Genomic DNA, 15,477 nt, shown 5'->3' with positions numbered 1-15,477 from the left:
TTCTTCCAGTGTGGCGCAGAGACGCCAGAAGGCCGGATGCCCCTGCTGGAGTGACTTCCTGAGCTGCAGTGGAAAGGAACTACGTGTCCGAGGCTAACGCGTCAAGGCCCTGTACACAGAACGCTGAAAAGCTGCAGGCCGTTTGCTCAGGACAGTGTCGCGAGAGGGAGCTGACCTCGGAACGGCAGTCTCCGGGACAGACAGGAGGCCCGGCTCCACGGGCCTCTGAAAGGAGACGGAGACCCCGAAGCCCACCGGACATCCTCGTCCACGGCATTTCAGTGAAGAAGCCAAGCGCCTACCAGAGCGCGCACCACAAGAATGAAAGGCAAGCTCACCCGCATCGTGCACCGTCCGTGCCCCATGCACTGCCCCGCCTCCGTCCTACCTGTCACGGTCAATGCAGTGGGTTCTCTGGTGGAGCGACAGGGGCCTGATGAGGTACTGGCGGACCTGGCAGGTTTTGGGTTGAATTCTTGGAGTCACGTAGGCTTGAAGGGTGCCATACTGGCCTTCGATGGAGCGAACCTGACCCGACGAAAGAGAGAACAGAAAGTAAGAATAATCTAGCAATGTAAGCACTGTATTTAAAACGTTCAACACGAGTAATCGAGTTCTTAGGCCTTAATCTCTTCTGTAATATTTTGAAGAAAATAATGGCATTCTATTAAACAACTACTTTTTATCAGTAAAGGGAGATTTTCAAACATTTTGGCAGTTGAAAGCACAATTGATCCGTCTATAAAAGTCACCCCCATACATTTCAGGTGAAACGTCTCTACTTAGCAATGCCGTGTCAGGCCGAAAGGCACACGTTGTCACATACTACCCTACTGTATTTAAAAACACAAATAAGATTCACATCAAAAATGGTTAAAATGCAGACATTTTTGTTGAAGGGATCAGTTTTCCAAATAACTAAAACTTATATGGAATATTTCAATTTCTCAGAAATGAGGGGATGATAGCATAAAGATGCTGTTATAATAAAAATCTGCTGAGAGAGAGAAGTGCTTCCAAGAACTTAACTGGGGACTGTCCGTGAGGATGGAGCAGCAGCTCACACCCCACCACGATGAACTCAGACCCGGGACCCGGGGGCCGTGCTGGATGTGGCCTGAGTTCGGACCCAGCCCCCGCCCAGGAAGGAGCCGCTGACCCTGGAGGGCCTGAAGGCCGCCCAGCTTCTCCCTGCCCTGCACAGCTGCTCCCAGCTGGAAACCAGGCCATGATCACAAATCCTTTGTGATACAAAGGTGGTTTCTCTGATAGTTTAACTTACGCTTTTCCTGGCATGTGAAAGGGAAAAAAAAAAATCAATATTCTACCTGAATAGAAACATAAATACTAGTTTAAAGCAAGACTGTTTGCAAATGTTACACTGCAAATATTGCTCTGAATGGGAAGATAGGAACGACAAAAAGAAAATAATGAATAAAAACATTGAAAGAAAATTTAAAAATATATCTGAAAAAGCTGTATTTTAGGGTTTATTTTTAAAGGGTTAGCTTACACGTAGTCTTAAAGAGGACACTGAACATAATTTTTCCACAATAAAAGGTCGTAACACTCTCTCTGATCCCGTGGTTCACAGTCATTACCTATAAAACCCGACAACGAAGAAAACCAGGATGAACACACACGCCGCCCAAGGCTCCGCCCCCGGCGCGCTCTTCCGGCAGTCGCCCTCTCCCGAGTCTCTCCCTCCACGCGGACGCCCAAGAAACACACCTGGGGCTCCACGTGAATAAGTCTGTTTACACCACAAGCATCTCTGTCTTTACTTCCAGCAACCACATTCTCCCCTTGTCACTGCCCGCCCTGAAACACCACCTCCTTCCCACCCCCACCCCGCTGTGCGACCCACCAAACCCGACAGGCGAGCTCCTCTACGCGCCCTCTCCGTACGTAAGCCCCCATAAACTGTGAAACAGACGCGTGTGCCGGGGTCTCATCTGTGATTGTGTTTTCCACGGGACCCGCTCCTTGTTACCAGGACACTTGATCACGGGTGCGCGGTATTCCTTGGGATGAACCCACCAGTTCCACTCCGGTGCGTGTGACACAGTGGCCCAACTCTGCGACCCAGCCCTCCGGACGGCCGCCGCCCGTCTCCCCGCAGGGGCTCTGCGCCTCCCCCAGCCGCGACCGAGTGCCCTTCCTGCAGCCCTGCGCCCGGGAGGGAGGCTCCCTTAGAAACGGTCTGCCAGCCTGTCAGAGGGCAGACCCTGCTTGGTTGGTTTGTTCTTTTAATCTGAATTTCCCTAATCACGAGGTAGAACATGTTCTTTTAATATTTGTTAGCTATTTTGATCTCCTCTTCCGTGAATAAAGCATCCATATCCTCTGCCTATTTTCCTTCTTAGGCAGTCTTTTTTATAACAACTGACGGGCAGTCTTAGTATTTCATTGATATTCATTCACCCATTACCTACCTGGAAGACAAGTACATTTCCTTCTTTTTTAAATAACTAGGTGCTTAATTCACCTAAACACTTTTTATATACAACATAAGGATCTACTTAATTTTCTTCCAAATGGGTGCCAGCTGTGCCAACATCAGTTTTTAAAGAGGAACAGTAACTTAGTAGAATTTTTCCCTACATAAAAATGTTACACGTTACATTTCCATACTGTGTGCTGATTTCTAGTCCTAGATGGTATTTTGTTGCATGGCCTAACTATTTAGGCCTTGCAAACCCTACAATACCTTTATTATAGTAGTTTTACAGCATGTTTACCACATGGCTAGGTAGGTCCCAACTTTTCTTCTTTCTCGTAGTTTTCTTGACTCTTTTCAGGCATTTAGTCTTTTCTCTGAACTTTAAAAGTTATTGTATCCATTAAAAAAACATAGCTTTTTAATATCTTTTAGGCCTACTTCCAAATTATCTGGCACCATCTTACTCAGTAAAAATGTAATTTAAAATGCTTAATTAGGTAACATAAAATATACTTAAATAGATTTCTTAGTCATAAATTTATCCTAGTTTTCAATTTTTCTCTCAAAATATATGAAAGGGGATTTATATGGACTAGAATTACTTAGAAAAAAATGACATTTAACTGGAATTCCCTAAGCAGATATTAGAAAAATTGTGTAGCAGCATCTCTCTTGAAAATAACATACTCTGGGTCTTAGATCAGCAACGGCAGGAAAAAAGTTATAGTCCTCCTTAATTTTTAGATCATAAATGTATGAAAAATAAATGTTTGTATCTCACACTACAAATTTATATAACTAAAATAGATCTCTGTGTTGAAATTAGTATGTAATTATACAAATGATTATGTTACTAAATTGCTAAAAAAAAACTGCAGAAGATTTTCTCTAGAACAGACACTGGTACCACTGGGACGCAGCCAGGAAACCCAGGGAGCGGGAAAACATAGGGCAAACGCTCAGACACTTTAACCAACAAGAAAACGACCTTATTGGGATCATGACTGGTACACAGGCAGACATATGTACCAAAATATTTACAAATGAAATTATGAAATATCTTGTATTTGCTTCAAATTAATCGGGAGTGATTTGGAGAGTGAGAATACAAACGAGGTCACCGTGAGCCGCCGCCGCTGCAGCTGCAGCTGGACTCATTACTTGTGCATGCGTTTGAAACTTCCTGTAACAGAAAACTAGGAAAAAAGTTTCCAGTTGGAGGGGATTAAGGACTGGCCACTTTAGCGAAGGTGCTTGGTTAAGTGATAACAGCAGAGATAGTGCTCTGAGCTGAAGATAGTGCTCTGAGCCTAACAGATCGTACAAAACTCATTACTCCAAAATGACTCATTTTAGGGAGAAATTTAATGCAAAGAAATGACATGTTGTAAGCTCTACCAACAGAACAAACAAAGTTCAGACGTTAAAGTAAAGGTGACTTCAGACACTTTTTACCTTGAGCTCCAGCCTTGTGGTGTTTGCCTGGCACCGATACGTGGCGAGAAGAAAGTTGTCGTTGGACTGGGAAGAATGCGAAATTAAAGAAAATGATGAATCCAGATATTTAACAGCAGAAAGAGCCTCAGAAATGGCTGCCATTTACCGAGCACCTGTCCCCTGGGGGGACTGTGCTAACAACAGCCCGATGCGGGAAGCCTGACTCAGTAAGTTCCAACAGATGAAGAAACTGAGGCACGAGGAGGGGTTGGGTCATTTCCCCAAAGCCAGTGAGTAATGCAATTGGAATTCAAATTCATATCTTTGAGGCTCTAAAACTCATGCTCTTTCCATTGGGAATCTCTACTACAATGTGTTAAAATATTAATTGTCCTCCTAATAATGTAACGGATGGTGCAAACTCCTAGTGTTTATATTATAAAGACAAAGACTTCAATGTCTGGTGTACAATGTCTCTGACTTGCACAGATACTGACAGAAGACTGAGAAATATCTCATCTCTGCATTCCTACCAAGTAGCACGGCACATGGCCTATGGAGGAATTCAATACGTGTTTGTTGAATTAAATTGCAGAGGTAATTTCAGGTATTGTAACTTTTTGAAATTAAATATTAAGCTACTAAAATAAAAAATACACCTAGGTTCATGAACTGTAAAGAAAAACATGAAATATCTGACATGCAACTTTCATGTACTGCTATCCCCTATTTTTAATAAGTAACTTAAGAAATACAAAGGATGCCAATGTCAAAAAGAAAGTCTGAACATTACATTTCAGATCATTTAAACTCAGTAAACACGGAGGGTTGACTGACTTAAAAATAAACACATTTTTGTGTGATTGAAAACAAACGTTGGGCACTGAAGTATTTCCGGATGAGTGATACAGATCAGAGGCGGTAACACGCCTGGGGCGGGGCTGGAATGAGGAAGGGAGAGGGAGGGTGCAGAGCACCACACCGGACCCCCAGGTGTGGAGGTCCTGAGGAGTACGGGAAGGCAAAGGTACTGGGCTACTTTGGTATGCACTTGAAATCTCCATAGTAAGAGGAAGGTTTTTGTAAGACTATCATCCCAGAAAACAGGTCTTAAATTAATATAAAATACTCATTCCAAAGAATCCAGCAGTGATGTAAATAAAACAGGTTTATCTTTCATAGTAATTTAGGAATGAAAGATTTTATATGTATATTAACTTGACTTTTTAAATGACTATAAAAATGAAGGCCCTAATGTTTATTTTAATTCATAAACAGGATGATAAATCAAATATAACACAATGCAACTGTTATAAAATCTCTGGAGAAAAAAGCAGCTTTACTATGCAATCACAATACATGACACTGAAAACGAGTCCCTCACACAGCTACCGACTTGGTTCTTTATCTGCAGTTCTGTCCCTCCCTTTCCCTCAGTGCAGCCCCCCGCCAGCTCCAGGTGCTGTGTGTCCCCATGTCTGCACTTTAGGACCACCCCTCTGGTGGCTGTCTGCAGCAGCACAGCTGGGGGTGAGGGGCGATCCCGGCAGCACAGAGAAGGGGTCGGGGGTTCAAGCAAGCGCAGCGAGGCCTGGGCAGCTAACAGCAGCGGAGGCAGGACAGGCAGCGGAGCGGGCGGGGCCGGGGGAGCTGGGGACTAATTGGATTTCCCAGATAAGGGAAGGGGAGGAATCCAGGACAACACCCGGTTTCCGGATTATCTGAGGGCGAAGAGAGAGCGCAGCAGCAGATTTTGAGGGAAAGGTTATGAAAGGACAAACTGAAGGAGAAACAGGGAACCCTGCTGGTGTTTACAGGCTTCGTTCAAAGTAACAAAATAGAAACGGAAGTGTCGGAAGAACTCTTTGTATGTTTTACTCACCTCCGAATCACAGCTGCTGAAGCTGACGACGGCTGAGTTTTTATCCACGTCCAGTAAATCGATGGGAACGTCACTCTACGGCCAACATTCAAGACAACAGCAACAAAAAACAGTTCAGATGGGAACTGAAATTCCTTCCAAAATCTATCTTCTGTACGGGCTTTCCTCATGTTCACCTTAAATGTGAAAGCACGAATTCCCTGAACGTATATTTGGTAATACGTACTTCTAGAAAATATAATAGATGATAAAATACTGTAATAACCTGTTTTCCCTCACTTGAAATACCAGATGCCAGAGAACATCCTCTCTCGTTACCCCCTTAAACAAGTACACACTTCTCTATTTTTGTTGGTGCTAAAATTTTCCCACACACTGCAAATACTGCCCTTCTGCTTACATCAGTTCATTTTTATCGATCTTAACTCCAGCTGCTATAACACAAGAAAAGGCATAATTCTTGGTTTCTTCTGGAGAGGAAGTCCTTTTTTCAATTAGTGCACATTCAATGTTATTTAGAGTTAGCTGCGGGTGTCCAGTGCAGTGGGTAGACAGTCACGTCCTTTACACAGCCCCCTCCCCACCCCGGTGTTTCCGGCGCCCACCTGGCACCATGCACCCTCAGCACAACAGTGCTTTCCCTACGCTGCACTCCACGCCCCCGGGGCTATTTCGTGCCTGCCAGCTCGTGGCTCTCAGCCCCATCCCCGTTCCACCCGGCCCCCGGAGGGAGAAGCAGATCTGAGGACCACGCTGCTGAGTTGGTCCTGTGTGAACGATGCTCCCAGTGTCACGCAGCAGCCCCTGGGTGCAGGTTAGGTGGAAGAGATTGCTGCCTCCAGGTTTTGATTAATAATCTGATCTCGCCTCAACATCTTTTTAAACCTTGTCTTCTTCCTCCCTTTATTCTGTTCTCATTTGCTGATGGGTTTTTCTATTATTTGCTTGCTTTCTATTCATCATACTATCATCCTTTTCCACTCCCTGAACATCTTCCAGCTTAAAGAAAAAAATCATTAAATATACTGAAGAATGAAGTTGCACACCGTCATCCCTGAACCCCACCTCTGGGATTACCCGCTTTGCCTGGCGGCCTCCCAAGCACTGGTGGTTGATGAGCGAGCTGCACAGCAGGCTGTTTATTCCAGTACTTGAAGGTTCTGAGAAGGGCGTTAAACACTGAGTTTTCTAAGTCACAGCTCTGTTAGGGTCTCCCTAAAGGTCAGCCAAAGTACCAAGTCCTTAATGTCCTTTCTGATTTATCCTGAAGCTTATGTCCATCCGTCTTTTGTTCAGTATGTACAGAATAAATAAAAGTAAAGCTATAATGAGAAAATGGATAATCTAATGGAAGACTAAGAAAACCTTTAAAATTACCATCTGAGCTAACTATAACATTTAAAATCACCTTCTACAACTAAGTGTTGGATGATAATTAGTGCATATGACTGACTGGTGTGCATACAGATCTAGTCCAAAGAAAAACAAAACGAAGAAATTAGGACGTTCTGCTTACCTGTATCAAGACGTTGTCTATCGCTGTCTGCACCTCCAACATGAGGCTGTAGCTGGCATCGTCTTTATTCAAGGTGAACTTGTCGTTTATGCTGAATGAGGGCGCTGCCGACTTCGCTCTGCCGCACTGCGAGGACTGCTGGTACCTGTCCCGCTCCTGCAGCACCTTCAGCTGCAGGTGCTCCAGCTCACTCCTGCGGGGGGCGCACAGCTCTGTCACCGTGAGTGCAGGCGTTTGAGGCTCTCAGAATGTTTGTAAAATTTCCAGAAATGTACTTGTGCGAAATGGATTTTTACTGGTTGAGCTATAACTGTAACACTAATAGTGACAAAACTTTTCCTTCCAGGACTGACCAAACCTGCACTGCTGGCCTCTCACCTAAACGTTAAAACACCTGCTCAGCCCCACACCGGACACGTTAATAAAAAGCTGTCAGCACGGAGGGGGCTGCAGTCGGTTCTAACGCAGCCCCCTGGACGCGGTGCCTAGAGCACTCGTCCTAGAGCACTCGTCGGAGGAGGGCCTGCCGGCACAGGGGCACAGGCAGACGCTAGCCTGAATAATGAGAGAAGGCAGTAAGCACGCCCCTTCCAGGAAGACGATGGGAACAGCAGAGACAGCAGGAGGAGGCTGCAGCGTTTTCACTTTGGGGGCCACAGGGGCGCTCACGAGCCAGTGGGACAGCTGGCGCGCCGTCGGGCGTCGGGGAGGACTCTGCTGACACTGAACTGTGCGGGCAGGCCCTGCGGACCGTCACGCCAGGGGCCGGGAGAGGCCGTGCGGGAGTCAGGCGAACAGTCACTGGGGTGGAACCACATGGGCTTAGCTACGCGGGCCTAGGAGGGAAAGTCTGGGGAGGAGCTTGGAAGGGGTGTGTGCGGTGACAGAGGGGAAGATCCCGGCGTCCAGGAGACATTTACTGAGCGCGTCACGCGCACCTACGTCCAGGTGCTGAGTGACCAGGACAGACCGAAGCTGCGCATGGGCCACGTCGGGAGGGGCAGGCTTGGCTGGACACGTACAGTGTCGCACCGAGGAGGGAGCCAGTCGTCACTAACCCTACGGGCTACCCCCACTGCGGGAATGTCACAGCTCGCTGTCCTGTGGCTTTGGGAGCTGGCGTGGGAGGACTCGGGGTGGCGCGGCTTTCCTGAACTAGTGGCACCTGCCACACTGAACACTGCCGTCACCCTCAACTGCCACCAAAACCACTGGCCCTCACTCCTCCAGGAGGCCGGCAAGACCTGAAGCAGGGAGAGCGGCCGGTCGGTAACAGTTTCAGCTACTCCCGCTTCTTCACGGTGTGAAGCCCTGTTACTCGAGCCTTCTTCGAAGGAACCGTCGGGTTCACCAGGCCACAAGAGCCATCCCTGTGCCTGAGGAAGCCCCGGCCCTCGTTTCCACTGAGGCAACTCACAAGCCCAAGTGAGAGCGTCAGAAAGGCCCAAGGGGCAGGAAGCAGGGGAACGAAAGGGGGACAGTGCCGTCGGGGTTGGTTGCTTCCTGATGCCTGTAAAACCAAACCACGCCGACTCCATGCAACTAAGCACAAATGTGTACAATTCTCGATTTGAGAAAAAGTCAATTACAATCAAGCATACAAAACGTACACTGCTAAAGTCCAAAGTATGAATCAGTGCTCACTGCTAACTTTCTCAAACTGAAACTTGAAGTCATAAATGAATTAACTGTGTAACGTCCCCCTCCGTGATTAGCATGCTGTGCCTGTGAGTAGTGACAGGGCAACTCCATGAACTGAACACAGACAGGCAGGCCGAAGCCCGAGGTACCGTAAGGAGGAGATTTTACTCTGCGTGTCCCGGCTGAGTCGGAGCTCCTCGGCGGGCCCGCTCTCCCCGTGCGCTGGCTCCGTGGTCAGGCCCGACACCCAGCCTGCGGGGGGACAGTTGCGGCCGTGGGGCAGGTGCTGCCGGTGTCGGACGGAGGCCGAGCTGCTGCGTGCCCCTCCGTCCCCCAGCACCAGCCTCACGTACTCCGAGGACTTACTCCTCTTCAAAATCCAAACCAAAACAGAAACCAAAAGAAATTCAACTGGAAAATATTCAAACCACAAATAAATTACTGCATTTTTTTCGGACTATAAGACGCACTGCCCCCAATTTGGGGGAAATAGGAGAGCACCTGACAGTCCAAATGTAGCTTACCTGGCTCGCTGTGGGGGGGTGGGGGAGTGGTGGTGGAGCGGGGTCACAGGTTATTAAATATTTTACCACACTTTTTGCTTTAAAATGTTTTTTTTCCTATTCTCCTCCTCTAAAACCTAGGTGCATCTTATGGTCCGGTGCATCTCATAGTCCTAAAAATACGGTACTTAAGCATTTTGTGAGACTGTATTTGCTTTGCCTGAAATACCTTCATTTACAGTTTCAGTTTTCAAGTATGAAATCAACATATTCTAGCAAATGCAAAAATAGCTGATGAATTAAGAACTGCTTTTCAAAAACTGTCATGTTAGGTTAACCTCTTTTCATAAGAAATACCTAATTCTTATATAAATGTATATTAAGTAACAAAACACAAACTTATTTTTAAAGTAAAGAATATCACTTAACTTTTAAAGATACTAGTGATATGCCAAACATTCCTTTATTTTTTTAATTAAATCTTTACCCAAGGACCTGTTTACTGATTTCAGAGAGAAGGGAAGGGAGGGAGAGACGGGGAGAAACACATCACTGAGAGAGACATCGACCGCTCGCCCTTCCTCCCCGACCAGGCAATGAACCCACAACGCAGGTGTGTGCCCTGACCAGGAGACAAAGTGCGACCTTTAGGCTACACCGAGCCACACTGAGCCACACCGGCCAGGACCCAAGCGTTCTTGGAACGTATTCTTTAAACGTTAACTGTTTTATAAATCAAGACTTTTTTTTATCCAATAAAGCCTTTAATGCTGTAGATAAGAGTGATTTCCTGGGATAGTGAACACACAGTACAATATACAGATAACGTATTACAGAACTGCACACCTGAAACCTATGTCATCTCATTAACCACTGTCATGCCAAGAAATTCAACGAACAAGTAAATAAGACAATTAAAATTAAGATGAAAAATAGTGACTAATACTTTTTTAAAAAGTCATCAAAAGCAATTTATTAAATTTACATCTTTTACTATCGACTCCCTCTTAAACTACCTACTACCGTTTACCCCACCTGAATACGTGGAGACGACGATTTCGTCATAGCCATCTTTCCCCACGCAGCCACCCTGGATAGAGGTGACACTCTCAGACAGCGCCTGAAATAGAGTTAAGACCAAGCACTTTATTAGTAACTAAGACTTCCAGATACGTTATAATAATAAGGCTCAACACTTATTTTCTTGTGTTCAGACATTCAACATACGTTTACTGAATACTTCCGATATGCAGACACTGAGGTTGGAAAGGTAAAAACCCGGCACAAACGTCAGAAAATTCCAGTGTTTTTAAATTTCAGGGAAGACAATCGAAAATGGCTCACGTATCTGCATGTACCACTCAGCTACAATAGTCGTCTGAAGAGCAAAAATTATTTATTTACACATAAGAAGTTTTTAAAAACTGTGTAAGCAAAACTCTCTAGTCTACTACCTGAAGTCCACAGACCCTGTCTCGTGTGTCTCTCCAAACAGCTCCTTAGAGGGACAGGGAGGACGACGGGACCTCCAGGGAACCCTGCGGAAGGTGCCACCACGGAGGGAGGGCAACTGTTCCAGAGCGTTCCGGGCTCACATCTCTTGAAGCAGCACTTTCCCAAACTTTCTGAGAGTAATCACGTGGGTGAGTCAACTAGCAATCTGTATCTTTAACCGGCACTTCAGGTTACTGGTTTTTGAGCTTTTTGGAGACAGGATTTTATACTGCAATCTGGTGCACTTGCACACACGGACACACGCAACAACAGGTATCCTGCGGAAGGTCTGCGCGGCACCCTGGCACACTCTAAACAGGAACTCACTTGCTCAAAGCGGAGCACAGGCTGGTTCGCACCATCCAAAGCGTACACTTCCACCATGCCGTCGTCCCTCCCGACCAGCAAGTCTTTCACCCCGTCACCCACAATGTCGAAGCTGTCGACACACAAAACACCTGTAAAAACAGCGAGTGGCGAGTTATTAGTAATACCAGTGCTGTAGTCAAGTGTACACCAAACAAGAACAACAAAATCGGGATGGGGAAACGGGAACAAAAGCAAACGAAGCAACACCCTGACCGTGCTCAGGTGCCCTTTCCCTTTCCGTCCACAGATTCACCCAAGGGCACCTCAGGTGCCCTTAGGTGCAAGGCTCTAAGTCCTATCCACACGGCAGTGGCCCCCGAGTTCCCATCCCTGGCTCTGGTGGTCCCTCCAGAGCTCCAAACTCACAGACTGGAGTCTGTGCTCAGTATCTTCCCGGAGGCATCGTCTGCACCTCAGACCTTCCTCCCCAACAGCACCCCCACCCCCTTAGGCACCCGCTCCTCCCCTGGCCTCCCCTCCCCTCCGCACGACACCGCCCAGCTGCTCAGGCCAACAGCGGAGACCGCCTCTCGGACTGCTCTCGCTCTCACCTCCCCGTCAAACCCGTTAGCAAACCCTGCTGCTCTGCCTCCACCCTTGCACATGCGGAGACCACCAGCCTAGTCCAGGCTACCGGCCAGCATCTCGAGCCCAGCCAGGACCAATGGCAACAGCTGCTATTGTCATTTCCTAACCGACTTCCATACTACTGGTATTGACCTGCTTCCTTCAAAACCTGTTTTCCAGGGAACGTTTTTGTTTGTTGTGGTCAACTGGGTCACATCCTAGCCCACGTACAACTCTCTAGCGGCTTCCCAGTGCACGCAGATGACAGTCCAACCCTTCCCCAAGGCCCCCGGGGGCCTCTCTGGCTTCGTCTCAGCCGCACTCGCGCACTTGGCCATGCTGATCCTCGCCTGCTGGTCAGACGACGCATGCTCACCGCTGCCTTGCGTCCTCTGCCCGCATTCCTCCCTGTTCCTGCAACACCCTCCCCCCGAAGCTTTACATCCCTGTTTCCTATCACTCAGGTCCAAGCTCAAATTTCACACCTTGGGAGGTACCATCCACGACCAGAGGCCCCCTCCTTCTGGCCAGCGCCCGCTCTGGCACACTGCCCCTCCGGTGTCCTTCGGTGACCAGCTGAAGCCACCTTATTCACTCACTTTTAATAGACAAGGGGAGCACACTTGTGCATCCTTTGTCTCCCCTAACGCAGAAGGCCTTGTTGAGGGAGTATATACATGAGTGACTACGCTGTCCTTACAAATACCTATCACACTGCCTACCGAGTCAGGTACGGGTTACCACGGAAAAGCGTACACTCCCGAGAAAGCAGGACTGACGCCCTGCGCCCTGCACCTCCTCTCTGCCTCAGACCAAGTGCTGCGCCCGAATCTAATTCCCCACCAAACGACTCGGGGTGCGCATGAGCACAGGACGATGTTACGGATGGACATTAGCCCGTAGGAGCACGACCCTCCCAAATTACTCTCAGAGTGTCTCATTCTAAAAAAGCATGCCACAAATATGACAGACCTGGTGAATGAACAAACAGCAAACACAGCTGAGGTGGCTCCGTGAATTGCTAAGTCTGTTATATACGTGCTATGAACAAATAAAATGGAATGAACTGTATCGCCTAGGATATTCTATTTAATAATCACAAAAATTTCAGAATCGGACCTACATCGAAAACATACCTCCCCTCTTCTTCTCGTTCCGAACCTCCCACTTGTGCACTGGCTTGGACGCGGTGATTTGCGTGAGCCCCAGTCTCCCGTCCGACGTCCCAAACAGGAGGTCCTCTCCAGAGTCACCTGGTCACAGTCAAAGTCACCATGTACTTACCCCGCAACTCACCTCTTTACAGTTCAAGTATTCTCATGTGTACTGACACTCATGTAATAATCTCATTTAAAATAACACACAAAGACAGAAAACTCAATTCAGGAAGATGGTTCTACATTCACATGATTTTATAATTGACTGAGGTACGACTCTTCCTTATCATCCGACTTTAAGGTGAGAAAACGGAACATCAAGGTGCAGTAACTCGTGACTGCTGGGGACTGGCAGGTGGTGAGACAAGGCCGTCGTCTCAGTCCCGGCTCCTGTTCCTGCCACAAGTGCCCACGTTCACCTCCAGTGCAGTGAGGCCCCTGACCGCACGCGAGGCACCGCCCGCCCCGACTGTGAAAAGCGAGGTGCTGATTACCGCCATCTCCTTGGTGCAGGGCTAGGACAGCAGGTGGGCCGGGAACTTCGACTTCATAGAGCACATCAGACCCCTGAGGGAAAGAGAGCATTTTAAAACCGAAACAGAACATCAATTTAAAGGAATATAGGCACGCACAAACAATATCAATACTCCTACAAAGAACTCCAGAATAAAACTGCAGAAAAAATTAGGTCGTGAATATTAACTTGTGTTTGTGAACAATTCTGCATATGTTAACTCATTTTAAAATATAATATATAAAATGGAAAGATCAAGATGAAAAATATTTAAATATTCTCCACTTGCAATGTTTTGCATTTTAAGCGCCTGCCCGAAACCTGACACTGGTCAGCGTCCCGCTGAAGCGCCCCAGGCACCCGGCAGCTTCCTGCTCCGCCCCCCCAGGGCTTCCACCCCCCCAGGGCTTCCACACCAGCACTCTCAGACCTCTGAACACGCCTGGTGTTCGTCCCAGGGAAGGGTCTGGCCTGCCTTTGGGTGTTCCCCAAGCCCACTGAGTGAGAGGCAGGGCGGCCCGCATTTAGGCACGGGAACAGGCTAGGTCCTTTCGTCTGTCTTTCCATTGACCACTGGTAATGCCGTGCTTTCGTGCACGGTATCCGTGAAGCTGGGAAGAATGAGGCAGCAGCACTCACACGCCCATGGAAAGAACATCTATGATAAAGCATTCAACGGAAAGAATCTGCAAACTCGTAGTAAAAAATGTAAATATACAGAAACCATGTAAGAGAGCCATATGCTCTATCTTTTATTTAAACGAACATGGAAAGATTCATTGGTCCACACACACCTACACTAACACAGCAGAATACACACAGGACTGCTTTAACAAGGCCCCCCACCCCGGGGCGGCAGACCACCCCCAAGGCGGACGGGAGCCTGGGTGCGCAGGGCACAGGGGAGACTGCGCCTTTCTGCTTTCACTAAATCCTTGCTGATTTTTTTTAATAAGCTTATGGACTTCTTCTTGTAAAAGCAGCAGAACCCTAGATTTCAGCCACATCAATTCCTAAGCGAACGCCAGCCTGTTCCTGTTAAAAGCCGAATTCAAACAACGCGAGTCTGGGAGCACAGGCAAGGGGAGAAATCACTCATTCCTGCCCTCCCAGTGAGCCGTAAACGGTATTCAATTCCCCTTCTGGGAAAGAAACCTCACAGAACCACCGCATGTCCCCCGTTGTTATGAACAGGCTGACGCCACGAAGTGCCAGCTGCTGTGCGGCCCAGAGACAGCCCGCGCCGCGGCGCACGGATGGACGGACAGCTGGACTCGGCCCGACTGCACCACCACGGCCTGAGTTTCTGGACCGATCCAGCCACCCGTTACACGTTCCTCGCACTTAAACTTTATTTTACAGGCCCTGGTGTGTGTATTTTATTGAAAAATTACTTTCAAGAAGACATAGTTATAACAGTTATTACTAATGATGATGGCCTTAAGCAGTTGTCTTGAGCAAGTTATGGTTTTCAACATTACCATCCATCACTCACCCAGCCAGTATGTACTGAGGGCTTATTCTGTCCCGCATCCTGTCACAAAGAGTGGATACACGCAAAGGATAAACCCTGCTCTCAACTACCTCTTGTCAAATCCCAAGAACCTTTCCTTTAATTTGGTTTGTTGGGAGAGGGGAGGGTGATGGAAAAATAAAAACAGAAAAGGAAAGTATTATAAAAAGCTGGGGAGAGTTCTCTGAAGGTACTCCATTCTGACTGTATTAGCTCAGAAGTCACGCAGGTGGGGAAATCATCCTTTTCTCCATACAAGCCTCTCTAAAAACTTGCCAAAGGTCTGAACACATGTGCCTCAAGTAAAAAAAAAATAGTTATTAAAATATATATTTTTTAATTCCCAGATATAATTTTAAGTAGAACATTTAAAGAGGCAGTAATCGATAATTCATCTCAAGGAGACATTGTTCACCAGGACTCCTTAACCCAAACGAGGAG

At 47.4% G+C, this 15,477-nt stretch overlaps 1 protein-coding gene across 1 annotated transcript in view; it reads right to left on the bottom strand.

Moving 5' to 3' along the window:
- BBS7 (Bardet-Biedl syndrome 7) overlaps positions 1-15,477 on the bottom strand; it is a 28,603-nt gene that overhangs the window by 6,706 nt on the left and 6,420 nt on the right. The window contains exons 6-14 of the mRNA XM_045830922.1: positions 13,504-13,576; positions 12,989-13,105; positions 11,244-11,374; positions 10,458-10,542; positions 9,069-9,171; positions 7,279-7,471; positions 5,763-5,837; positions 3,899-3,964; positions 389-528 (exon numbers count right to left, since the gene is read on the bottom strand). Coding sequence (XP_045686878.1) covers positions 389-528; positions 3,899-3,964; positions 5,763-5,837; positions 7,279-7,471; positions 9,069-9,171; positions 10,458-10,542; positions 11,244-11,374; positions 12,989-13,105; positions 13,504-13,576 — 983 coding nt within the window. The remainder of the gene's footprint in view (positions 1-388; positions 529-3,898; positions 3,965-5,762; positions 5,838-7,278; positions 7,472-9,068; positions 9,172-10,457; positions 10,543-11,243; positions 11,375-12,988; positions 13,106-13,503; positions 13,577-15,477) is intronic.

This window comes from Phyllostomus hastatus, unplaced genomic scaffold, assembly GCF_019186645.2.
Source record: "Phyllostomus hastatus isolate PE091 unplaced genomic scaffold, TTU_PhHast_1.1 phas_contig_159, whole genome shotgun sequence".
In the NCBI taxonomy this organism is placed as follows: Eukaryota; Metazoa; Chordata; class Mammalia; order Chiroptera; family Phyllostomidae; genus Phyllostomus; species Phyllostomus hastatus.
This window is presented reverse-complemented; position numbering and strand designations above follow the sequence as displayed.